Raw genomic sequence first — 27,868 nt, forward strand, 5'->3', positions numbered from 1 at the left:
TATCAAAATGTCCAGCTTTCAACAAAAGATTACAAAACATACAAAGAAACAAAAAGCAATGGTGAAAAAGAGGGCCAAGATGGTGGCATAGCATCTTGGGATTTAGTTTGTCCTTCAGAGAAGCTAGTAAATAGCCAGGAACAGTAAAGAACAACTGCTGGGGCCACGTCAGTGAACGGACACACAGCGGACCCAGTCTGGACCAAGTGGACTGGCTGCAAGCCCCCCAGAACCGTGAGTTCCCCAAGCCGTGGTGGCCGGCACCCCTCCCCCACAGATTGCTTCCCAGAAGGAAAAGGAAAGAGACTTTACTAGCAGCAGGGGCTGAGCGCAACAAAACTCCAATTGTGGAATTAATTAACAAATTCTGACTACTAAAAATAGACCCCCAGCTTAGCTGAATCTCGAGTAAAAGCAGAGGACACTGGTTTTTGCCCCTCACAGAGGGGGCAGGGCTGACAGAAAAAGAAAGAAAAAAAAAACAGAAGTTTTTTTGGCTCTAGAAAGGTCTGAGCCTTGCAGGAAAGGAGGGGGCACATAGCACCTGGAAATACACAGAGTAATGTACCAACTGAAACTCTTGATTGGCAAACCCAAGGAACGGGGTCCTACTCTGAAAAGAATTTTTTGTTTTCTCTTTTGTATCTGTGTTTCTACAGATTGATTACTCTTTGGATACAGCTGCAAGGCTTCTTCGGGCTCCACTGCCCCAGGCTTAGGCAGAATTGAACTTGTTTGAGAGCTTGTCTGGAGTCGGTGCCTTCCCCAGGAGAGGTGTGGGGTCCAGCTCAGGTGGAATCCTTCGCTTAAGGAATTCAGACCCCAGAGTCTGAAAAAGTGAAGCGATTAAAGCCAGCCAACAACCTCTCCTCTGTCTCCACCATGCCCCTAGCATGGAGAGTCTGCTGGACCTAAAGGTACTGCATAACCTTATGCTGGTGGGACCTGCAGGCAGAAAAGCACCACATACTGGGCAGGATAAGAAAAATGCAAAGTCCAGAGACTTCATAGGAAAGTCTTTCAACCTGCTGGGTCTTATCCACACGGAAAACTGACACACGTGACACTTTTTTCTCCTGAGAGGAGAATAGTTTGGTCTGGGAAAATCTGACGGGGGTCTATAATACCTAAGTAGACTCTTCTAAGGGGTGGGGGAAAGGCATCATACAGGCAGGGCAATAAACAAAAAAACAAGAACTGAAAAACTCTGATCTATTAAACAAAACCTAAGCTACAGGACTAGAATAAGCAGAAATGAATGTCAAAAAACAGATAGACAACAAAGTCATACAACAAGAAAACCTACAGAAAAAAAAAAGTGAAAACAATCTCCAGAATAAACTGATTAAGGTAATTAAGTGCCTAGGTGCCAGCAAAAAATAACAAATCATACTAGGAAAATTGAAGAAATGGCACAGTGAAAGGAACAAATCAACAATTCAAATGACATACAGGAGTTGAAACAACTAATTCAGAATGTTCGAACAGACATGGAAAACATCATCAAAAATCGAATCAGTAGATTGAGGAAGGATATAAAGAAGGAAAGGAATGAACAAAAAAGAAGAACTCGAAAGCCTGAAAAAACAAATAACAGAACTTATGGGAATGAAAGGCACAGTGAAAGAGATGAAAAAAACAATGGAAACCTACATTGTTAAATTCCAAAAGGCAAAAGATAGGATTAGTGACCTGGAGGACAGGACATCTGAAATTTGACAAGCAAAAGAAAATAGGGAAAAGAATGGAAAAATATGAGCAGGGACTCAGGGAACTGAATGACAACACGAAGCACATGAATATACATGTTGTGAGTGGCCCAGAAGGAGAAGAGAGGAAAAGGAGGAGAAAAACTAACGGAGGAAATTATCATCAAAAATTTCCCAACTCTTATGAAAGACTTAAAATTACAGATCCAAGAAGTGTAGCATACCCCAAATAGAATAGATCCAAATAGACATACTCCAAGATGTTTACTAATCAAAATGTCAGAGGTCAAACAGAAAGAGAATATTGAAAGTAGCAAGAGAAAAGCAATCCACCACATACAAGGGAAGCCCAATAAGACTATGTGTAGATTTCTCAGCAGAAACCATGGAAGCGACAAGACAGTAGGATGATGTATTTAAAGCTATTAAAAGAGGAAAACCGGGGTGGGCCACGGTGGCTCAGCAGGTAAGAACGCTTGCCTGCCAAGCCCGAGGACCTGGGTTCGATTCCCGGTGCCTGCCCATGTAAAAAAAAAAAAAAAGAGGAAAACCTGCCAACCAAGAATTCTATATCCAGCAAAACTGTCCATCAAAAATGAGGGTGAAATTAAAATATTTTCAGACAAAAAGTCACTGAGAGAATTTCTGACCAAGAGATGGCTCTGCAAGAAATACTAAAGGGAGCACTAAAGACAGAAAGGGAAAAACAGGAGTGAAAAGTGTGGAGAAGAATGTAGATATGAAGACTATCACTAAAGGTAAAAAGTAGAAAAATTAGATATGACATATAAAATCCAAAAGGCAAAATGGTAGAAGAAAAGTACTGCTCATACAGTAATAACACTAAATGTTAATGGATTAAACTCCCCAATCGAAAGACATAGACCGGCAGAATGGATTAAAAAACAGGACCCATTTATATGCTGTCTACAAGAAATGCATCTTAGACCCAAGGATAAACATAGGTTGAAAGTGAAAGGCTGGGAAAAGATATTTCATGCAAATAACAATCAGAAAAGAGCAGATCTAACAAATTAGACTTCAAAAGTAAAACAGTTAAAAGAGACAAAGGAGGACACTACATATTAATAAAAGGAACAATTCAGCAAGAAGAGATAACAATCATAAATACTTATGCCCTGAGACAGAATGCTCCAAAACACATGAGGCAAACACTGAAAAGAGAAATAGACACGTCTACCATAATAGTTGGAGAATTCAATTCCCTGCTGTCATCAATGGACAGAACATCTAGACAGAGGATCAATAAAGAAACAGAATTTGAATAATACAATAAATGAGTTAGACTTAACAGACATTTATAGATCATTACACTGCAAAACAGCAGGATACCCCTTTTTCTCAAGTGCTCCTGGATCATTCTCAAGGACAGACCATATACTGGGTCACAAAGCAAGTCTCAATAAATTTAAAAAGATTAAAACCATAAAAAACACTTTCTCAGATCATAAAGGAATGAAATTGGAAATTAATAATAGGCAGAGTGCCAGAAAATTCACAAATATATGGAGGATCAACAACAACACTCATAAATAACCAGTGGTTCATGGAAGAAATTACAAGAGAAATCAGTAAATATCTTGAGGCAAATGAAAATACAACATATCAAAACCTATGGGATGCAGCAAATGCAGTGCTAAAACGGAAATTTATTGCCCTAAATGTCTATATCAAAAAAGAAGAAAGAACAAAAATCAAGGAATTAATCTTCCTCGATTAATTAATTAGATTTATTAATAAGTTATCCCACTTGGAAGAACTAGAGAAAGAACAGCAAACTAACACCACAGCAAGCAAAAGGAAAGAAATAATGAAGATGAGAGCAGAAATAAATGAAACTGAGAACATGAAAACAATCAAAAAAATCAACAAACCTAGAAGTTGGTTCTATGAGAAAATCAATAAGATTGATGGACCTTTAGCAAGTTTGACAAAAAGGAGAGGATCCAAATAAATAAAATCAGAAATGGAAGAGGAAACATAACCACTGACCCTCTAGCAATAAAGGAAATAATGAGAGGATACTATGAACAGCTTTATGCTAATAAATTCGACAATGAAGAGGAAATGGACAACTTCCTAGAAAGGTATGAACAACCAACACTGACTTGAGAAGAAACAGACGACCTCAACAAACCAATCACAAATAAAGAAGTTGAATCAGTCATTTAGAAGCTTCCCATAAAGAAAACTCCAGGACCAGATGGCTTCACATGTGAATTCAACCAAACATTCAAGAAAGAATTAACACCAATCCTGCTCAAACTCTTCAAAAAAATTGAAGAGGAGGGAAAGCGACCTAACTTCTTCTATGAAACCAACATCACCCTCATACCAAAGCCAAAGATATTACAAAAAAAGAAAACTACAGACCAATCTCTGTAATGAATACAGATGCTAAGATCTTCAACAAAATTCGTGCAAATCAAATACAGAAGCACATTAAAAGAATTATACACCATGACCAAGTAGGATTCATTGCAGGTATGCAAGGATGGTTCAACATAAGAAAATCAATTAATGTAATACACCATATCAACAAATCAAAGCAGAAAAACCACATGATCATCTTGATTGATGCAGAAAAAGATTTTGACAAAATTCAATATCCTTTCCTGTTGAAAACACTTCAAAGGATAGGAATAGAAGGGAACTTCCTCAACATGATATAGGGAATATATGAAAAACCCACAGCTAACATCATCCTCAACGGGGAAAAACTGAAAACTTTCCCCCTAAGATCAGGAACAAAACAAGGATGTCCACTATCACCATGACTATTCAACCCATTGTGCTAGAAGTTCTACCCAGGGCAATTAGACAAGAAAAAGAAATACAAGGCATCAAAATTGGAAAAAAGAGGTAAAACTCACTGCTTGTAGATGATGATACTATTATATGTAGAAAACCATGAAAAATTCATAGCAAAACTAATAGAGCTAATAAATGAGTACAGCAAAGTGGCAGGTTACAAGATCAACACTCAAAAATCTGTAGTGTTTTTATACACTAGCAATGAAAAATATGAGAGGGAAATCAAGAAAAAATTCCATTATTTGGTTGCAATTCCACAATTGCAACCAAAACAATAAAATATTTAGGAATAAACTTAACTAAACATACAAAAGACCTATATAAAGAAAACTACAAGAAATTGTTACAATAAATCACAGAAAACCTAAATAAATGGAAGGGCATACTGTGTTCATGGACTAGAAGACTAAATATAGGTATGATGTCAATTCTACTTAAATTGATTTAAAGATTCAATGAAATACCAATTAAAATCCCAAAAACTTACTTTTCAGAAACAGGGAAACCAATAACCAAATCTATCTGGAAAGGCAGGGTGCCCTGAATAGTTAAAAATATCCTGAGAAATAAAAACGAAGTTGGAGTTCTCATGTTACCTGACTTTAAGGCATATTATGAAGCTACAGTGGTCAAAACAGCATGGAACTCACATAAAGATAGATATGCTGACCAATGGAATAGAATGTAGAGTCAGATATATACTTTATCATTTATGGACAATTGATCTTTGAAAGGGCAGTGAAGCCAACTCACCTGCAGAACAGTATCTTCAATAATTGGTGCCTAACAAACTGGATATCCACATACAAAAGAATAAAAACAGGATCCATATCTCACACCCTATATAAAAATTAACTCAAAATGGATCACAGACCTAAACATTAGATCTAAGACCATAAAACTTTTAGAAATAAATGTAGGGAAATATATTATAAATCTTATAATAGCAGGAGGTTTCCTAGACCTTACACCTAAAGCACGAGCAGTGAAGAAAAATAAATGGGAACACCTCAAAATTAAACACTTTTCTGCATCAAAGAACTTCGTCAAGAAAGTAAAAAGATAGCCTACACAATGGGAGACAATATTTGGAAACAATATATAAGATAAAGGTCTAGTATCCAGAATATATAAAGACATTGTTCAACACAACAACAAAAAGACAGACAACCAAATTATAAAATGGACAAAAGACATGAACAAACACTTCTCAGAATAAAATACAAATGGCCAAAAGGCACATGAAAAGATGCCCAAATTCCCTGGCTATTAGGGAAATGCAAATCAAAACCAAAATAAGATATCATCTCAGACCAACCAGAATGGCCATTATCAATAAAACCGTAAACGACAAGTGATGGAGAGGATGTGGACAAAGAGACACACTCATCCACTGTTGGTGCAAATCTCAAATGGTACAACGGCTGTGGAAGGCAGTTTCTCAGGAAGTTAAGCATAGAACGGTCATATGACCCAATAATACCATTGCTAGGTATCTGCTCAGAGGACATGAGGGCAGGACACAAATGGACACTTGTACACCAATGTTTACGGCAGCATTATTTACAATTGCCAAGAAATGGAAACAGCCCAAATGTCCATCAAGACAAGAGTGGCTAGAACAACTATTAAATAATCAGAAACAGTACAGAACAGCTCCCAGAGCCACGTCAGTAACCAGACACAGCTCCAGACCACCTGGACCGGCTGTGAGCCTCCCCAGAACCTTGAGTTCCCCAAGCCGCAGCACCCGGTGCCCAGTGTGCCTCCCCCACAGGTGGCTTCCCAGAGGGAAAGGAAAGAGACTCTAAACCTGGTCAAGGTGGAGGTCGCTCATTGGGGTCACGGAAAAAGAGGAAAGGGGAGGAAACAAAGGTTTTAGTAGCTGTGCTTCTATGGAGACTTGGCAGCCTCTGGATTCAGCAGCAAGACTGCTCAGCCTGCAACTGCCCCAGGCATAGGCAGAAACGGGCGACATTCAGGGCTGTCTCCCACCTGTGCCTTCCCCAGGAGAGGGGTGAAGTCCAACTAAGGTGGAATTCCTTCCTCAAGGAATTCAGACCCCAGGCTTGGCAATTTGAAGCCATTAAAAGCAGCCTACAACCTCTCCTCCATCTGAACCACGCCCCCAGCAGGGAGAGTCTTCAAAAGTTAAAGGACCCGTAACATCTTTTATTGGTGCAACCCGCAGGCAGACAAGCATCACATACCAGGCAGGATAAGAAAAACAGAGCCCAGAGACTTCACAGGAAAGTCTTTTAACCTGCTGGGTCTCACCCTCAGGGAAAACTGACGCAGGTGACTCCTTCTGCCTAATAGGAGGCCAGTTTAATCTGGGAAAACCCGGCTGGAGTCTATAATACCTACGAGACTCTCCTAAAGGTGGGGAGGGAAAAGGCACCATACAAGCAGGGCAAGAAACAAGAACTGAAAAATTATCCTCTGTTAAACAAAACCTAAGCTAGAGGTCCAGAAAAAGCAGAACTGAAGGTCAAAGAACAGATAGACAACAAACTCATCTAGCAAGAAAACCCTAGGTGAGAGAAGTGAAAGCAATCTCCAGAATAAACTAATTAAGGTAATTAAATGTCTAGATGCCAGCAAAAAATAACAAATCACACCAGGAAAATTGAACATATGGCCCAGACAAAGTACAAACCAATAGTTCAAATGAGATACAAGAGCTCAAACAACTAATTCAGAATATACGAACAGACATGGAAAACCTCATCAAAAACCAAATCAATGAATTGAGGGAGGACATGAAGAAGACATGGGATGAACAAAAAGAAGAAATGGAAAGTCTGAAAAAAAAAAATCACAGAACTTATGGGAATGAAAGCTACAGTAGAAGACATGAAAAAAACAATGGAAACCTACAATTGTAGATTTCAAGACAGAAGTTAGGATTAGTGAACTGGAGGATGGAACATCTGAAATATGACAAGAAACAGAAACTATAGGGGAAAAAATGGAAAAATATGAGCAGGGACTCAGGGAACTGAATGATAATATGAAGCGCACAAATATACATGTTGTGGGTGTCGCAGAAGGAGAAGAGAAGGGAAAAGGAGGAAAAAAACTAATGGAAGAAATTATCACTGAAAATTTCCCAACTCTTATGATAGACCTAAAATTACAGATCCAAGAAGTGCAGCACACCGCAAAGAGAATAGATCCAAATAGACGTTCCCCAAGACACTTACTACTCAGAATGTCAGAGGTCAAAGAGAAAGAGAGGATCTTGAAAGCAGCAAGAGAAAAGCAATCCATCACATACAAGGGAAACCCAATAAGACTATGTGTAGATTTCTCAGCAGAAAACATGGAGGCAAGAAGACAGTGGAATGATATATTTAAATTACTAAAAGAGAAAAACTGCCAACCAAGAATTCTATACCCAGTAAAACTGTCCTTCAAAAATGAGGGAGAAATTAAAACATTTTCAGACAAAAAGTCACTGAGAGAATTTGTGACCAAGAGACCAGCTCTGCAAGAAATACTAAAGGGAGTACTAGAGACAGATATGAAAAGACGGAAGAGAGAGGCGTGGAGAAGAGTGTAGAAAGAAGGAAAATTAGATATGATATATAAAATACAAAAGGCAAAATGGTAGAGGAAAGTACTACCCAAATAGTAATAACACTAAATGTTAATGGACTGAACTCCCCAATCAAAAGACATAGACTGGCAGAATGGATTAAATAACAGGATCCTTCTATATGCTGTCTACAGGAAACACATCTTAGATCCAAAGATAAACATCGGTTGAAAGTGAAAGGTTGGGAAAAGATATTCCATGCAAATAACAACCAGAAAAGAGCAGGAGTAGCTATACTAATATCCAACAAATTAGATTTCAAATGTAAAACTCTTAAAAGAGACAAAGGATACTGTGCACTAATAAAAGGAACAATTCAACATTAAGACATAACAATCATAAATATTTATGCACTGAACCAGAATGCCCCAAAATACATGAGGCAAACACTGCAAACACTGAAAAGGGAAATAGACACATATACCATAATAGTTGGAGACTTCAATTCCCCACTCTCATCAATGGACAGAACATCTAGACAGAGGATCAATAAAGAAATAGAGAATCTGAATATTACTATAAATAAACTAGACTTAACAGACATTTATAGGACATTATACCCCAAAACAGCAGGATATACCTTTTTCACAAGTGTTCATGTATCATTCTCAAAGATAGGCAATATGCTGGGTCACAAAGCAAGTCTCATCGAATTTAAAAAGATTGAAATCATACACAATACTTTCTCAAATCATAAAGGAATGAAGTTGGAATTCAATAACAGGCAGAGTGCCAGAAAATTCACAAATACGTGGAGGCTCAACAACACACTCTTAAACAACGAGTGGATCAAGGAAGAAATTACAAGACAAATCAGTAAATATCTCGAGGCAAATGAAAATGAAAACACAACATATCAAAACTTAAGGGATGTAGCAAAGGCAGTGCTAAGAGGGAAATTTATTGCCCTAAATGCCTATATCAGAAAAGAAGAAAGGACAAAAATACAGAAATTAACTGTCCATTTGGAAGAACTGGAGAAAGAACAGCAAACTAACCCCAAAGCAAGCAAAAGGAAAGAAATAACAAAGATTAGAGCAGAAATAAATGAAATTGAGAACATGAAAACAATTGAGAAAACCAATAAAACCAGAAGCTGGTTCTATGATAAAATCAATAAGATTGAGGGGCCTTAGCAAGACTGACAAAAAGAAGAAGAGAGAGGACACAAATAAATAAGATCAGAAATGGAAGAGGAGACATAACCACTGACCCCACAGAAATAAAGGAGGTAATAACAGGATACTAGGAACAACTTTATGCTAATGAATACAACAATGCAGATGAAATGGACAAGTTCCTAGAAAGGCATGAACAACCAAATTTGACTCAAGAAGAAATAGATGACCTCAACAAACAAACCACAAGTAAAGAAATTGAATCAGTCATTCAAAAGCATCCCAAAAAGAAAAGTCCAGGACCAGAGCTTCACATGTGAATTCTACCAAACATTCCAGAAAGAATTAGTACCAATCCTGCTCAAACTCTTCAAAAAAATTGAAGTGGAGGGAAAGCTACCTAATTCATTCTATGAAGCCAACATCACCCTCATACCAAATCTAGGCAAGGATATTACAAAAAAGAAAACTACAAACCAATCTCTCTTGAATATAGATGCAAAAATCCTCAACAAAATTCTAGCAAATCGAATCCAGCAACACATTAAAAGAATTATACATCATGACCAAGTAGGATTCATCCCAGGTATGCAAGGATGGTTCAACATAAGAAAATCAATTAATGTAATACACCATATCAACAAATCAAAGCAGAAAAATAACATGATCATCTCAATTGATGCAGAGAAGGCATTTGACAAGATTCAACATCCTTTCCTGTTGAAAACACTTCAAAGGATAGGAATACAAGGGAACTTCCTTAAAACGATAAAGAGAATCTATGAAAAACCCACAGCTAATATCGCCTTCAATGGGGAAAAACTGAAAACTTTCCCCCTAAGATCAGGAACAAGATAAGGATGTCCACTATCACCACTGTTATTCAACATCGTGTTAGAAGTTCTAGCCAGAGCAATTAGACAAGAAAAAGAAATACAAGGCATCAAAATTGGAAAGGAAGAAGTAAAACTATCACTGTTTGCAGATGATATGATACTATAAGTCAAAAACCCTGAAAAATCCACAGCAAAACTACTAGAGCTAATAAATGAGTATAGCAGAGTGGCAGGTTACAAGATCAACATTCAAAATTCTGTAGTGTTTCTATACACTAGTAATGAACAACCTGAGGGGGGAAATCAAGAAATGAATTCCATTTACAATTGCAACTAAAAGAATAAAATACTTAGGAATAAATTTAACTAAAGAGACAAAAAACCTATGCAAAGAAAACTACAAGAAACTGTTAAAAGAAATCACAGAAAACCTAAATAGATGGAAGGGCATACCGTGTTCATGGACTGGAAGACTAAATATAGTTAAGATGTCAATTCTACCTAAATTGATTTACAGATTTAACGCAATACCAATGAAAATCCCAACAACTTACTTTTCAGAAATAGAAAAACCAATAAGCAAATTTATCTGGAAGGGCAGGGTGCCCCGAATTGCTAAAAGTATCTTGAGGAAAAAAACGAAGCTGGAGGTCTCACACTTCCTGACTTTAAGGCATATTATGAAGCCGCAGTGGTCAAAACAGCATGGTACAGGCATAAAGATAGATATATTGACCAATGGAATCGAATAGAGTGCTCAGATATAGACCCTCTCATCTATGGACATTTGATCTTTGATAAGGCAGTCAAGCCAACTCAACTGGGACAGAACAGTCTCTTCAATAAATGGTGCCGAGAGAACTGGATATCCATATGCGAAAGAATGAAAGAGGACCCGTATCTCACACCCTATACAAAAGTTAACTCAAAATGGATCAAAGATCTAAACATCAGGTCTAAGACCATAAAACAATTAGAGGAAAATGTAGGGAAATATCTTATGAATCTTACAATTGGAGGCGGTTTTATAGCCCTACACCTAAAGCAAGAGTACTGAAGAAAGAAAGAAAAAAATTGGAAAGAAATGGGAACTCCTAAAAATTAAACACTTTTGTGCATCAAAGAACTTCATCAAGAAAGTAAAAAGACAGCCTACACAATGGGAGACAATATTTGGAAACGACATATCAGATAAAGGTCTAGTATCCAGAATTTATAAAGAGATTGTTCAACTCAACAACAAAAAGACAGCCAACCCAATTACAAAACAGGAAAAACTTGAACAGACACTTCTCAGAAGAGGAAATACAAATGGCCAAAACGCACATGAAGAGATATTCAACGTCCCTGGCCATCAGAGAAATGCAAATCAAAACCACAATGAGGTATCATCTCACACCCACCAGAATGGCCATTATCAATAAAACAGAAAATCACAAGTGCTGGAGAGGATGTGAAGAAAGAGGCACGCTTATCCACTGTTGGTGGGAATGTCAAATGGTGCAACCACTGTGGAAGACATTTTGGTAGTTCCTCAAAAAGCTGAATATAGAATTGCCATATGACCCAGCAATACCATTGCTAGGTATGTACTCAGAGGACTTAAGGGCAAAGACACAAATGGACATTTGCACACCAATGTTTATAGCAGCATTACCTACAATTGCAAGGAGATGGAAACAGCTAAAGTGTCCATCAACAGATGAGTGGCTAAACAAACTGTGGTATATACATACGATGGAATACTATGCAGATTTAAGACAGAATAAACTTATGAAGTATGTAACAACATGGATGGACCTTGAGAACATTATGCTGAGTGAGACTAGCCAAAAACTAAAGGACAAATACTGTATGCTCTCACTGATATGAACCAACATTAGTGAATAAACTTGGAATATTTCGTTGATAACAGAGACCATCAGGAGATAGAAACAGTGTAAGATATTGGGTAATTGGACTGAAGGGATACAGACTGTGCAAAAGGACTGGATACAAAAACTCACAAATGGACAGCACAATACTACCTAACTGTAATATAATTATGTTAAAACACTGAATGAATCTGCATGTGAGAATGATAGAGCGAGGAGGGCTAGGGACATAAATGAAATCAGAAAGAAAGATAGCTGTTAAAGATTGAGATGATATAATCTAGAAATGCCTAAAGTGTACAATAATAGAGAAATGTACAATGTACAAATTTTAAAAAATTTTTTGCATGAGGAAGAACAAAGGAATGTTATTATTGTAGGGTGCTGAAAATAGATGGTAATCAATATTTTAAAATGTCACCTTATGTGTGAGACTAAAGCAAAAAATGTTTATTTGTTACAAAATTTATATTTTGACTAGTGCATTTTCTAATATGACTTATGTAGATAGTTTGATTGAATGCCATAAGTACTTGGAATCTCAGGTAGGACATGAGATTTTGTTGGTTTGTCCAGAGTGATGCCCCGATGAATCCCAGAGTGATTCAATCAGTGAGTGGAAAAGTATTTGCAAAGCCCCCATTGGGGTATGGTGAGAACAAGGAGAAATTCAACTTCCCCAAGTTGAATTCTTGATATTGTCACAAGCAGTCTGGACAACCAAAGCTATAGGTTGAGTCCCCAGTCTTGGGGTTTGTTCATATGAAAACTTAACCCCACAAAGGATAGGTCAAGTCTACTTAATATCTAGGCCTAAGAGTCACCCCCAAGAGAGCCTCTTTTGTTGCTCAGATATGGCCTCTCTCTAGCAAACACAACGAGCAGTCTCATCACCTCACCCCTTTCTACGTGGGATATGACTCCCAGGGGTGTGGACCTTCCTGGCAACGTGGGCAGAGATCTTGGAATGAACGGAGACTTAGCATCAAGGGATTGAGAAAAACCCTAGAGTGAGCTGAGAATTAACATCAAGGGATTGAGAGAACCTTCTCAACCAAAAGGGGGAAGAGTGAAATGAGACAAAGTGTCAATGGCTTAGAGATTCCAAACAGAGTCGAGGGGTTATCCTGGAGGTTATTCTTACGCATTAAGTAGATATCACCTTGTTGTTCAAGATGTAGTGGAGAGGCTGGAGGGAACTGCCTGAAAATGTAGAGCTGTGTTCCAGTAGCCACGTTTCTTGATGATGATTGAACAATGATATAGCTTTCACAATGTGACTGTGTGATTGTGAAAACCTTGTGTCTGATGCTCCTTTTATCTACCATATCAACAGACGAGTAGAACATATGTAACAAAAATAAATAATAGGAGGAACAAATGTTAAAATAAATTTAGTTTGAAATGCTAGTGATAAATGAAAGTGAGGGGTAAGGGGTATGGTATGTATAATCTTTTTTTGCTGTTACTGTTTTTATTTCTATTTCTGTTATCTTTTCATTTTTTTCTAAATCGATGCAAATGTTCTAAGAAATCATGAATATGCAACTATGTGATGATACTGAGAATTGCTGATTGTATATGTAGAATGGAATGATATGTTAATATTTTTGTTTGTTGCTAATTTTTTTAATTAATAAAAAGATTTTTTAAAAAAGAGAAGAGTGGCTAAACAAGCTGTGCTATATACATACAATGGAATATTATGCATCTGTAAGACAGAATAAAGTTATAAAGTATTTAACAACATGGATGGGCCTTAAGGACATTATGCTGAGTGAGATTAGACAGAAACAAAAGGACAAATACTGTATGGTCTCACTGACATGAAATGACATTAGTGAATGAACTTGGAGAATTTCAGAAGGTGACATCAAGAGACAGAAATAGTGTAGATATAGGGTAATTGGAACTGAAGGGATACAAACTGTACTACAGGATTGATTGTAAGAATTCAGAAATGGATAGTGCTATATTACCTAACTGTAATACAATTATGTTAGAATGTTGAACGAAGCAGAATATGAGAATGATAGGGGGAGGAGGCCTGGGGGCACAAATGAAATTAGAAGGAAAGATACACGATAAAGACTGAGATGGTATAATCTAGGAATGCCTAGAGTGTTTAATGATAGTGACCAAATGTACAAATTTAAAAATGTTTTTGCATGAGGAAGAACAAAGGAATGTCAATACTGTAGGGTATTGAAAATAGATGGTAATTAATATTTTAAAACTTTAACTTACGTGTGAGATTAAAGCAAAAAATGTTTATTTGGTACAAAATTTATATTTTGACTAGTGCATTTCCTAATATAACTTATGTGGACAGCTTAATTGAATACCATAGCACACAGAACCTTGAGTAGGGCATGAGATTTTGTAGGTTTGTTCTGAGTCAGATGTCCCAATACATCCCAGAGTGATTTGAACAGTGAATAAAAAAGTACTTGCAAAGTTCCCTTGAGGGAATGGTGAGAAAGGGGGAAAATTCAACCTACCCAAATGGAGAATTCTTGATATTCTCACAAGCAGTGGGGACAACCAAAGCAATAACTGAGCCCCCAATCTTGGAGTTTGTTCATATGAAACTCAACCCCACAAAGGATAGGCTAAGCCTACTTAAAATTAGGCCTAAGAGTCACCCCCAAGAGAACCTCTTTTGTTGCTCAGATGTGGCCTCTCTCTCTCAGCCAACATGACGAGCAAACTCACTGCCCTCCCTGTCTCTACGTGGGACATGACTCCCAGAGGTGTGGACCTTCCTGGCAATGTGGGACAGAAATCCTAGAATGAGCTGGGACTCAGCATTAAGGGATTGAGAAAACCCTCTCGACCAAAAGAGGGAAGAGAGAAATGAGATAAAATAAAGTGTCAATGGCTGAGAGATTCCAAACAGAGTCAAGAGGTTATCCTGGAGGTTATTCTTATGCTTTAAATATATGTCACCTTTTTAGTTAAGGTGTAATGGAGAGGCTGGAGGGAACTGCCTGAAAATGTAGAGCTGTGTTCCAGCAGCCATGTTACTTGAAGATGATTGTATAATGATATAGCTTTCACAATGTGACTGTGTGAATGATGCTCCTTTTATCTACCTTATTGACAGATGAGTTAAAATATAATTGGTATAGGTAGGTTTTTTTGTGGGGGAGAATGGGAAAGTTCTAGCCATGAAAGGTGGTGAAGGTGCCACAATCAGAGACCATTTCTGTAGCCACTCCCCAAGAAAATGTTGTTGGTTTAGTTTTAAAAACATAGAAGAGTATAATGAAACACAGAGCAAACATTTATATTCCTACCATCTAGAATTAATCACTGTTAACATCTTAGAATATGTCATCTTCCACTTGAATATAAGCTTCATGAAATTTAATATTTTTAAATTTGAAGTTTTATAGCTTAAGTAAGTTATGTCATGGCAATAAGTATTCCATATCAAATTCTCTGGAAACTGTATATACTTGAAAACTTCAGTTTCAGGTCTTTCTTCATTTAATTAAGCATATCCTTGAGTATACCTTCATTTCTATTTGCTGAATTCCCTATTCCTGAAATACATTACACTTTTTGTTGATATATCTTTGACTTCCATACATTACTTTCTCTCCAATTCCTTAATATTTTAGGTTTTTTATAAATCTGAATTCAGTATGATTTTTATCAATCCTATTCTCTATTTCTGTAATTCAGTTTTAATGCTATCAGTTCTGTCCTTGTTGTCTAATTAATGTATTCATTCTGTAATGTTGATTTGGTTTTCAACTTGCCTTAAGTCAGGAATATCAATTTCATTTAATTCTATTTTCTCACTGTATCTTTGATATCTGGTCTTTTTAATTCATATTTTATATTATTCTATGGAATCATGCAATTATGAGAAATCTTGTTTTTTGAGCTTTTACTTGTTTGTGGATGAATGAATGGATAGGCCACATAAGCTTGTGATTTTCCTTTTTTTTTTTTTTAGCATGGGCAGGCTCTGGGAATCGAACCTGAGTCTTATGGTTTATTTTTATAATATGTGCTAAGAACCTTTTAGGTGAATTCTGTAAATATATTCTGAATTAAACTTTATTTAATCCTTTCTAAAATGCTTGCTTTTTAATATATGACTGTTATTTAATGTACTTTTTTGTATTTTTTATGTAATTAAATGGGTATAACAACATTTCTGAGCCAAACAGAAAATTAAACCTAGTAACTTTCTACCCAGTATTATTATAAATATGAATTAAGAGTTTGTAATATAGATAAAATAGAACTGAACTGCCAGGAGCAGAGAGCTACCTTCCTCCCCAGAAGGTGGGATGTGCCTCTCTGCAGAGAGAACCCTGATGCACTACTCTTCGAATGTTCTTAAAAACAAGCCAAAAGGACAGATCCCTGTTCTTGCAGCAGCCAAGCTGAAGGTTATAATGCAACTGTCCCTATTTTCGGTCTCACTGCTCAGAAAATAAAAGTGTCTGAACTAACAAAAAAAATAGAACTGGATCTTTGAATTTTACTCAGTACAATATTAAGTCACCAAGTTTCACACAAAAAAGCTTAACTCCTATTTTAGATTCAAGTTTCTCATCCTCAGACATGTTCTAGATTACACAGATGAGTACCAGATAGACACAACCCATGGTTCAGAAGCATTCCAGGTCACCACCACACATCTAACTGACCACTTAAACCATCAACTAAATCACGCCTGCAATTTCCTCTGTATCTTCATAAAGGAAAACTATTTCCTGAACTTCTGTTCCCAATACTAATACTATATTCTTCTTTCAAATATGTAAAAAAAGCATAATAGACATTCCAAATTAAGAACACACTATGTTAGAATAGATAACATTCTACTGATTTATCAACTATCTTGGGAAAAAATATTAAGCTTTAGCATTTAAAAAATCAGTAATATAACTCAATAATATAGCCCACAATTCAAGAATTTAAAATCTTTATTCATATAAGCTACAGTAAAAAAGATCTCGAGACATAGTATAAAGTGATAAAGAGCAGAGATTCTGGGACCTTACTGCCTAAATTCAAATTCTGACTCCACCACTCTATCCTGTGTGCTCTCTACCAAGCTGAGTTACTTCATCTCTCTATGTCCATTACTTCATCCATACAGTGAAGATAATAACAATTACTATTCCATAGGGTTGCTGCAAAAATTAAACTTAAAACTACTTGCCATAAATAAATGCTCAAAAACATTAGCGGTAAGTGTAAGAGTAGCAGTGGTAATAGTATAGTTTAATTCTTATTACTAAATATCCTTCTTTTCTCCTATAAAAGCATGTAAGTTTGACAGACTATAGTTAATAAAAATTGATTTAACATTCAATTTTGACTTTATGCTGCAGCAACACAGAACTGATATGTGACATAAATTAGTCACCTGGAGAGAAAGTTAGGGAGTAAGCTGGGTAAAAGGGTTTAAATTTGGCTTTGTTGTTCCCTAATCATTACTGTATATAGACTATAACTCTTGAGAAGGAATACAAATCTTTGTTTCTTGGAAAAATATGGCCCCAAAAGAAAACCAATTGCTACTAATAAGGATGAACACGAAAAGAAATTGAAAAAGTTAAATGGCAATTCTTGGACACTACAGAGGACTGACAAAACTGCAAAGACTGGACCAATTTAAACTTCTGGCTTTCAAAGATTTCAACTAAAATCTAAAATATCAGATTTTACAGTGGATCATATCCATTAACAAATTCCACATTACGCTTCTTTTTTTATTTCTGTAATGCCAAGGGTCAGCTGGTACCTTCATACATTCCCAATGCCCTTAATGTATTTGCATGTGAACCTCTTTGCTAAAGCCTCACAATGTATCTTTTAATAATGTTAAGGTTACATTGTACAAAGTTGAAGTGTTTTTAGAAATATGGAATTAATTTGTCTAATGTTGAATAATGATACATTCTTAATCCAAAGGGGTTTGAACTTGTCTATTATTAAATTTTAAAATATTGGTATAATATAACACTTCTTTTAAAAATCTATGTAAAGCTGTCAATTACAGGTTCTGTAGTTTATTTTATTTTCCTAAAAATTCATGCCTTCAATGAAAACTATATTCTGCTTTTACCGACTTCTTCTTGAAAATTCCCGGTTGAGATCATCTTCAAGACGAACTTGTTCATTGCTGAGGTCTCGGAGGGATTGATGCAAAGCATGAATCTAATAAAGGCAAAAGATAGTTATTCATTTAGGATTCTGTTGCATTCTTCCATGAAGATTCACTGAAGGTAAGAATAAGACCTTGTTTCTTTGAAATAATGTCCAATTTCTATTTTGGCTGAAGAGAATAAAATTAACTATCCTGAAAGAAATAAAATATTTTCTTCAGAGAAAAGCAATTTTTAAAAAGCTATACATATAATTAACCATCACATCCTTTATGGTACAGCAGTTCTATTCCTAGTATACAACTAGAGGAGTCAGCAAACTTTTCTATAAAGGGCCAAGAGAGTAATTATTTCAGGCTTACAGGCTACATAATCTCTGTCACAACTACTCTATTCAGCTGTCTGTACAAAAGTAGCCATAAACGAACAAGCCTGGCTGTGTTCAACAAAATTTTATTAGAATAGCCCACAGGGCATAGTTTACCAATCCCTGCCCCAGAAGAAAATCTTGCCCATGTGTACCAGATCCACGTATGAGAATGAATGGAACAGCATTCTTCATAATGGAAACACTGGAAACAAATCCAAAGTCCATCAAGAGTAGAATGGAGATAAATAAATAGTGGTATATTCCTCAAAAGAAATATCATAGAGCAATGAAAATGAAGCCATCTACTCACACATTAATAAGGCTGAATCTCAAAAACAATATTGAATAAAAAAGCAAGATATAAAAGAAAACATATTAATATTATTACACTAACACAAAACTTTAAGGTAGGCACCATTAAATAACATTTAAGTAGTAAAAATTTTTCACACTAAAACCAGGGTGATCTTTTCCAAATAATTTTGACACCCCTTATAAGGCTCTGCATAGTTTCAGACTTTCATGTCATCAGCCAAATGATCTTCTTTAAATTGCTTAAGGTACTATCTTCTCTCCTGTTCTACCTAAAATGAATCTTACTCAATGTTCAGATCTCATATCAGCCCTTTCTACATAGGGCAAGTCCCTCTATTATATACTACCACAGCCTTATGCTTCCTTCAATTACAGTGTGCACCTCCATTTGTAATTATGGGTGCATTTATGTAATTATTTGACCAATACCTAGCACCTCCTCTATATTATAAGGTCCATGAAAACAAGATCATGTCTACTTTTGCTCATTACTTTTGTTAATTACAAATACCGTCCATTGTACAAAGGCATTAAATAAATAGAATGAGAAAGTAAATGAGTTGTTTTAAGATACTATTCTAAGTGTTGAGCTGTGTTTCAGTAGCCTTGTTTCTTGAAGATAACTGTATAATGATATAACTTTTACAATGTGACCGTAAATGCATGAGTATTTTCTTTCTTCTTTTTATTTCTTTTTCTGGAGTGATGCAACTGTTCAAAAAAATGATCATGGTGACGAATACACAACTATATGATGATATTGTGAGCCGTTGATTGTACACCATGTATGGAATGTTTTTGTGTTAAGATTTATCAATAAAATTTTTTTTTTAAAAGATACTATTCTTAGTTCTAGGTTTAATCACATAACCTATTGTCATGGTCAGCTTCTTGCGTCGACTTGGCCAAGCGGTGGTACCTGTTTGCCTGGTTGGGCAAGTGTTGGTCTGTCTGTTGCAACAAGGACATTTCATAGAATTAGATCATGATCACATCGGCTGCATCCACAGCTGATTCCATTTGTAATCAGCCAAGGGGAGTGTCTTCTGCAATAATCACTGGAAGCCTTTTAAGGAGGATTCAGAAGAGACAGGCTCTCTTCCTGCTTCCGACAGCAAGCCTCTCCTGTGGAGTTCGTCCAGACCCTCCATCGGAATTGTCAGTTTCACAGCCTGCCCTGAGGATTTTGGACTCTGCATTCCCGCAGTCACATGAGACACTTTTATAAATTTTATATTTGTGAGTGTTCCCTGTTGATTCTGTTTCTCTAGAGAACCCTAACTAATACGCCTATGCTAATATATCAGCAACATTCAAAAAATAACACATTCAAGGAGAAGTTTCTGCAAAGCATGTTTTAATGTATTTTGTGCTATTATCTCTTTATCTTATGCTAATCTACCAATCTACAACTATAGATGAATATCCTAAAACTGCTAAAGCAGAGATGTCAAGGTCAGAAACTTCCCCTACCCTTTTCTAATTTAATTTAACTGTCCAAAGTAATAAAGGAGAAATTATAACTCTTGCAGAGTAGTTTACAGATGCAAGAAAAGAAATATGTCCATAAAACTAACACTTCAGAAATCTTTGATGAATACATAGAGAAAGTATGGAATTTCTTATGTAATAGAAAATGGCTCCATCAATGATTCAACACTAAAACAACACTAATGTTGAAAAAATTGATAGGTCGGTCAGCCACACAACAATTAACTTTTTCATACTAAACCAAACTTAGCAAAATAGAAAGTAGCTGACTTAGCAGGGCTTACAGAGGGGTAAGCCACCTGACAAAGAAACAAAACATGTGCAAACTAAAATCACTTTTAAATCTTCTGCAAGATATAACCCCCTGTAATGAAATTCAAAATAAATGTATGATGAAAATAGTACACTGAAAACAAAATAGTTTAGTTTTAAAACAAAAAAACAGTACAAAGTTACTGATGATAAAGCTCTTGGCTAAAACATAGCCATAAAGTTCAAATGTTAGTTGTTTGTATACAAACATAAGGCAAAACTTGAATACATAAAAAGAATGGTACAAAGTACCTGGCCTATATCATCAGTCCCCTGAACAAACCGGACACTTGTTGCTCTGGACCTCATCCGTTTTATATCCTGTACATCCCCATAGTCCTTCAGAGGTGAGGTAGGTGGGAAACGGTGGTTCTCTACACAATTGAAAGAAAAGAGAAGGAATTTTAAAAACCCCATGAGACAAACTATCTAAAATCTTACTCAGTATACACATGTTAAACATAGATAAACACCCAGACTACTTCCCAAGTAATCCTGTTGTGTCAATACATAAAGTTCCACAAAATTGGCATTAATCTTGCCAATTATTCCTGCATTTAAAGTGAGTAAAATGAACAGATAAAATCTGGAAATAAACATGTAAAAAGTTCCAATTAGCTATTATTTCAAAGAAACAACATATTTTCCCTTATATAAAAATAGTAAATTGTTATACTTTTATGACTCCCCAATATAACTAATACCACCAAAACAGAATTTTTTCAAATAAACTAAAATCTGAACAGTGCTAAAAATCAATAAAAACAAATTACCTATATAAAAATGAAGACATAATTTAGTCCAATTCTTAGTCATTCTTATAACAGTCAACAGTAATATTAATGTGAGCTACATTACTCATCTAAATCACCTCTCTTCACTGTAGACTTAAAAGTCTTTTCTATTCAAACATGAACCTCAGTACAATAGTAAAGTATAAGTACAATAATTACAGGTAAACTAAACACTATCACTTTTAATCTAGCCATTGAAATCTATCTGTAAGCCAAGGCTAAAATTCATCTATTCTTAACAAGTGTCATAGGATAGTTTATAATCAGACAATTGGAAAACTGTTAAGACAAGACTCCACACCCAGAAAGTATAGCACACAACACATCTTGTGCTTGTTTTGAACCTTTGGCAATAGACTATTAAATCCATGTTTTTGGCAGATAAAGCTCTATGTGGCCTATGAAGTCTAAGAAAAACAAGAGACTCTGAATAGCAAAATCCCATGTAATATATTGTAAAACATGTACTATAAAATCTTTCCTATCCCTAACAACTGCATCTTTTGGCACCAAATCTATAAAATTTTATGTATAGGGTGTGGTTTTCCAAAGATCAAACGTATTCAATATGTGCTTCAGAAACATTTTTAACAAAAAGTTTTCAGAACATTTGACGAATTTACCTGTTGCAGTGCCATCAAGATCACTTGCACTCAAACTCGTTACAGAAATACTTCTCCTTCCTGAGTTTCTCAATAAACGCTGACTCCGTAATTGGCCTATTGAGTGTTCCAAACTTTCTTTTAGCTAAATTAAAGAATTAATGGAGTTTTAATCATTTTAAACAATTTCCAAATACAAATAGACTAGACATTTTAAAAGTTATCTCTGAAATATCTTGGTTCCCAAAGAAAATGTGTATCAGAGAAAATTTTTAAGGTATGTTAGGAAATATAAAAAGAGTAACATAAATATTTTAAGAACCAATGCTAACATTTGGTTTTAAACAGCATTTGTCACTACCCGTTTCATCTTTCTTTTGCCAATGTGTGGAAGAGATATCTATTATACAAGGGCTTACAAAACCAAACTGAAATGCCTAACTGATGGGCCACTCGGGCTTAGAAATATAACAAGACCAACATATCCAAAAGAAAGGAGAAAATCTCCCTTCTTTCTAAACATTTCTTCAGAATTTCCACACGCCTACCAGTCCTAGTGACTGCTGCTTTTGAAAAAATGCCCACTGCCCAACTCCAAGACATCACAAATATCTCTTTCATTCATTCAAAGGCTGCAAATCCCAGAAAACCATAGGGTAAGATGTCAGACTGTCAGTACAAACTAAGGATTGTAGACCTAGAGCTGTACACGGTTCTAAACCTGAAAAGAAGATTCAAGTAGGACCCAAGGAAACAAAAAGCAAAGCTGAAGAAAATCCTCACCCTGAATTTTGTGAAAACTTGGGTCTAGATCTCTTATCCAAGGATGAATAAAGAAAAAAAAATAATGCATGGATCCATGGAAAAAGCCACCAATAACTCTTTAAAGGGAATGTGATCATTAAAAACATAATTCAGAAGGTCAAGTAGGAAGTTTGATGGTGCTTTATTCAGCTATTCTTTGCTATTGCTTCTGCTCCTGTACACATCTTTCCTACAACATCAGATAATAATAACTTTATCATAAGTTTTGGGGATGAAATAAACAACATATATAAAGTAATCAGAACAATGCCTGAGCAAAATTATTTTACTTGAAGAAGCTCCTTAGAAAAGTCTGTCATTCCCTAAAAATAATTTCAAGTTCTCCTAACTCCATATCTAGAGACTTTTCTACAATTGGCCACTTATTCTGTAACTCCATTTACATTTGATTCAAATTTCACAGGCAACATTAGCAACTTTCATTTCTTTGCTGCAGTTTGATTCCTTATTGGTCAATTCCTTTTTATGATTATCCAGTTTTTGTACAATATCACATAGGTTTATCACTGGGAGACAAGGAAGTAAGAAAACTACAAACTTTGCACATACTTTGCTGTCTGTGACTAATCACTGACACTTTGAAAAGAGTGAGGTGATTGGTCACTGGTCATAATGTTCATCTGTAATTCAGGCAGTGATGTGTGAGTGGAGTGAAGAGCTAGCAGCAAAGTTTGTACTCCATACAATCACGACTTACACTTAATATGTTTAGATACTGGTGTTATTTGATTAAACTGTGATACCTTAAATTCATTTACATCGAATTCACGTAACAAAGACTGCCAATATTTATGCCTCAGAGTCCTGAAATAGCTACTCCGTGCAGTCAGTACAAATTTTATAGTTGCATCCAGTGGAAGCTATGCTTACTCCATCTTATCTGCAATTGAAACTCAGGGTTTTGGTTTTGGTTTCTATAATTTTTTATTAGAGAAATTATGGGTTTACAGAACAATCATACATAAAACACAGGATTCCCATACACCACCCAACTACCAACACCTTGCATTAATGTGAAATATTTGTTACAATTGATGACGCACTTTTTCATAATTGTACAATTTTTTTTAATAGTAGTTACCTCTAAGACGATGATTTTTTAGCACTTGAGATATATATACACTGCTGTTTGTGGTGCAAGATTCTGTATATGTCGATTCAGTCTAGTTCAGTTATCATATTATTCAAATTCTGTTTCCTTATCAATCCTCTATCTAGCAGTTCTGTTGATGAGAGTGGTATACTGAAGTCTCCAACTATTACTGTAATGATTTCTATTTCTCCTTTCAGCTTTACCAATGTTTGCCTCATGTTTTTTGCATAAATATTTACATTGTTATTTCTTCTGGATTGCCCCTTTACTACTTTATTATTTTCAGTCTCATCATTCAATACGATGTTAGATAAAGGCAGGGCAAGATGGTGACTTAATGAGTGTAGAAATTAGCTCATCCTCCAGAGCAGCTAGTAAATAGCCAGGAACAGAACAATTGCGAGGGAAACAAAAGTGACCAAACACCATACAGTATACTGGTCTGGACCACATGGAATAGCTCAGACTGTAAGTCCCCAAAGGCATGGAGCTGGCGCCCCTCCCCCACAGGCACAGCAGGCTGGGTTTAGCTCAGAGGATTAGCTCAACCAACTTTCAATTGCAGAATTCATTACTAAACTCTGACTACAGAAAATAGGCCCCCAGCACAGATAAACTGGAATAAGCACTAAAGGTACTGGGAGTTTTTGCCCAGGGAGAGAGAGGGGATGGCTGACAGAAAAATAAAAAAATAATAAAATAAACCAGAGGCTTTTTGAGTCAGACAGCACAAAATACTGGAAAAGGGTAGATCCCAAGAAGGGGGGAAAAGAGCCTACAGACACACAGAGCCACTAACCAACTTAAACTCTTGACTGACAAACCCGAGGAGCAGGGTATCAGCTCTGTAAAAGCCTTTTTTTTTATTTTTGCTTCCTTTTTTTTCAGCTCCTTAACAGCTCCTTAGATAAAACTGGAAGCCCTCTCAGCCTAAAGCAATTTCCCAAGCAAGGACAGAATTAAGCTTGTCTTAGAGACAAAGTAACTAGTCAGGTGAAAGGATTTAATTCCCTAAAGAGTAGGGCCCAGCTCAAGTAGAATCCCTCCTTCTAGGAATCCAGGCCCCAGGGACTGGAAAACTGAAGCAATTAAAGTCATCATATTACCTCACCTCTGTCTTAACCATGCCCCAGGAAGGGAAAGTCTCCTGAAGTTCAAGGTACCACATCACTTTTCACTGGTGGGAAGTGACCAGCAGACAAATGCCACATGCTGGGCAAGATAGAAAAAGGATTGATTCTACAAGCTTCATAGAAAAGTCTGTCAACCTGCTCGGTCTCACCCTCAGGGAAAACTGATGCTGGAAACAACTTCCTCCTGAGGCAGGACCTGTCCGGTTGGGAAAAATCTGACTAGGGTCTATAATATCTGAGGGGATCCCCCTCAGAAAAAAGATTCCATTTAGGCAGGGCAAGAAACAGAAAAAAAAGAACTAAAAAATTCTGATCAGCTAAACAGAACCTATGCTAGAGGTCAAGAATAAGCTGAACTGAATTTCAAAGAAAAGATAAAAGAACAAAGCCATCCAGCAACAATATCCTAGGTAAAGGAGTAAAAACAACTTTGGGAAAGGAAATCAAATGCCTAGATGCCAATAAAAAATAATGTCATATCAGGAAAATTGAAGATATGGCCCAGTTAAAGGAACAAATCAACAGCTTCAAATTAGATACAGGAGTTGAAGCAACTAATACAAAATGTTCAAACAAACATGGAAAATCTCATCTAAAATTAAATCAACGAGTTGAGAGAAGATATAAAGAAGACATCAGAAGAACAAAAAGAGGAAATCAAAAGTTTGGAAAAACTAAAAAATGTATGTGACTAAAAGGTACAATAGAAGAGATAAAAATAAAAACAGTAGAAACTTACAATAAATTTAAAGAGGCAGAAGAAAGGATTAGTGAACTAGAGGACTGGACATCTAAATTCAACACAAAAGAAAATATAGGGAAAAAAATGGAAAAATATAAGCAGTGTCTCAGGAAATTAAATGACAACATGAAGCACATGAATAAACGTGTTATGGGTGTCCCAGAAGTAGAAGAGAAGGGAAAAGGATGAGAAAGACTAATGGAGGATATTATCACTGAAAATTTCTCAACTCTTAGGAAAGACCTAAAATAACAGATCCAAGAAGCATGGTATACCCCAAACAGAATAGATTCAAATAAACATACTCCAAGACACTTAGTAATCAGACTGTCAAATGTCAAAGACAAAAAGAGACCATGCACTTCCCAAAAAACAAAGAAAGAAGGAAAAATAACAACAAAAAAATGTCAACAAATGGTGCTACAGTAACAGGATAGTCACATGGAAAAAGAATGAAATGTGACCCCTGCCATAAAGCATACCAAAAAAAAAAAGACAAAGAATTTTGAAAGCAGCAAGAGGAAAACAACCCATCTCTTACAAGGAAAGCCCAATAAGACTATGTATGGATTTCTCAGCAGAAACCATGAGGCAAGAAGGCAGTCATAGGATATACTTAAGATTATAAAAGAGAAAACTGCCAACCAAGAATTTTATACCCAGTAAAACTGTCTTTCAGAAATGAAGGGGAGTTGGGAATGTTTGTGTTTCTTGTAATTTTTTTTTAATTAATAAAAATTTTTTTTTAAAAAATGAAGGGGAGATTAAAATGTTTTCTGAAAAACAATCACTGAGAGAATCTGTGACTAAGAGACCAGCTCTGAAGTAATACTAAAAGAAGCACTACAGGCAGATAGGAAAAGGTAGGAAAGAGAGATCTGGGGAAGAGTGTAGAAATGAAGATTATCAGTAAAAGTAAAAAGAGAATCAAAAAAATTGATATGATATATAAAATCCAAAAGACAAAATGGTAGAAGTAAGTACTGCCTTTACAGTAATAATATTAAATGTTAATGAATTAAACTCCCCAATCAAAAGACACAGACTGGTAGAATGGATTAAAAAACAGGACCCATCGATGCTGTCTACAGAAGAATCATTTTAGATGCAAGGACAAAAACAGGTTGAAAACAAAAGCTTTGGAAAAGATATTTCATGAAAACAACAATCAGAAAAGACCAAGAGTAGCTATACTAATATCCAACAAATTAGGCTTCAAATGTAAAACAATTAAAAGAAACAAATAAGGACTCTATGTATTAATAAAAGGAATAATAAAACAAAAAGACATAACAGTCATATTCATGCACCTAGCCAGAATGCCCCAAAGTACACGAGGCAAACACTGACAACACTGAAGGGAGAAATAGACACCTATACCATAATAGTTGGAGAATTCAATTCTCCATTCTTATCAATCAATAGAACACCTAGACAGAGGATCAATAAAAATAAAGAGAATTTGAATAATACAATAAATGAACTAGACTTAACAGGTATTTACAGAACATTACACCCCACAAGAGCAGGATACACATTTTTTTCAAGTGCTCATGGATCATTCTCACAGACAGATCATATGCTGGGTCACAAAACAAGTCTCAACAAATTTTAAAAGACTGAAATCATACAAAACACTTTCTTGGATCATAATGTAATGAAGTTAGAAGTCAATAACAGAAAATTCACAAATACATGGAGGCTTAACAACACACTCTTAAATGACTAGTGGGTCAAGGAAGAAATTACAGGGGAAATCAGTAAATAGCTCAAGGTAAATGAAAATCAAAACACATTTCAAAATTTATGGATGCAGCAAAGGCAGTGTGAAGAGGGAAATGTATTGCCTTAAATGCCTATATTTAAAAAGAAGAAAGAGCAAAAAAATCGAGGAATCAACTGTTCACTTGGAAGAACTAAAGAAAGAACAGCGAACTAATCCCAAAACAAACAATAGGAAAGACATAATGGTGATCAGAGGAGAAATAAATGAAATTGAGAACTTGAATACAATTGAGAGAGGGTACAAGGGTAGTTCAGTGGTAGAATTCTCACCTGTCATGTGGGAGACCCAGGTTCAA

At 35.9% G+C, this 27,868-nt stretch overlaps 1 protein-coding gene across 9 annotated transcripts in view; it reads right to left on the reverse strand.

Moving 5' to 3' along the window:
* Positions 1-27,868, reverse strand: part of CEP128 (centrosomal protein 128) — a 667,241-nt gene that overhangs the window by 583,939 nt on the left and 55,434 nt on the right. For all 9 annotated transcript variants that reach the window (XR_013160385.1, XM_077123220.1, XM_077123226.1 and 6 more), the window contains exons 5-7: positions 22,016-22,139; positions 20,851-20,972; positions 18,071-18,162 (exon numbers count right to left, since the gene is read on the reverse strand). Coding sequence is in view for 8 of the 9 variants with exons in the window: in XM_077123220.1 (XP_076979335.1) it covers positions 18,071-18,162; positions 20,851-20,972; positions 22,016-22,139 (338 nt within the window). In the remaining variant the exon portion in view is untranslated. The remainder of the gene's footprint in view (positions 1-18,070; positions 18,163-20,850; positions 20,973-22,015; positions 22,140-27,868) is intronic.

The sequence above is a fragment of the Tamandua tetradactyla genome, chromosome 12, assembly GCF_023851605.1.
Source record: "Tamandua tetradactyla isolate mTamTet1 chromosome 12, mTamTet1.pri, whole genome shotgun sequence".
Classification (NCBI taxonomy): Eukaryota; Metazoa; Chordata; class Mammalia; order Pilosa; family Myrmecophagidae; genus Tamandua; species Tamandua tetradactyla.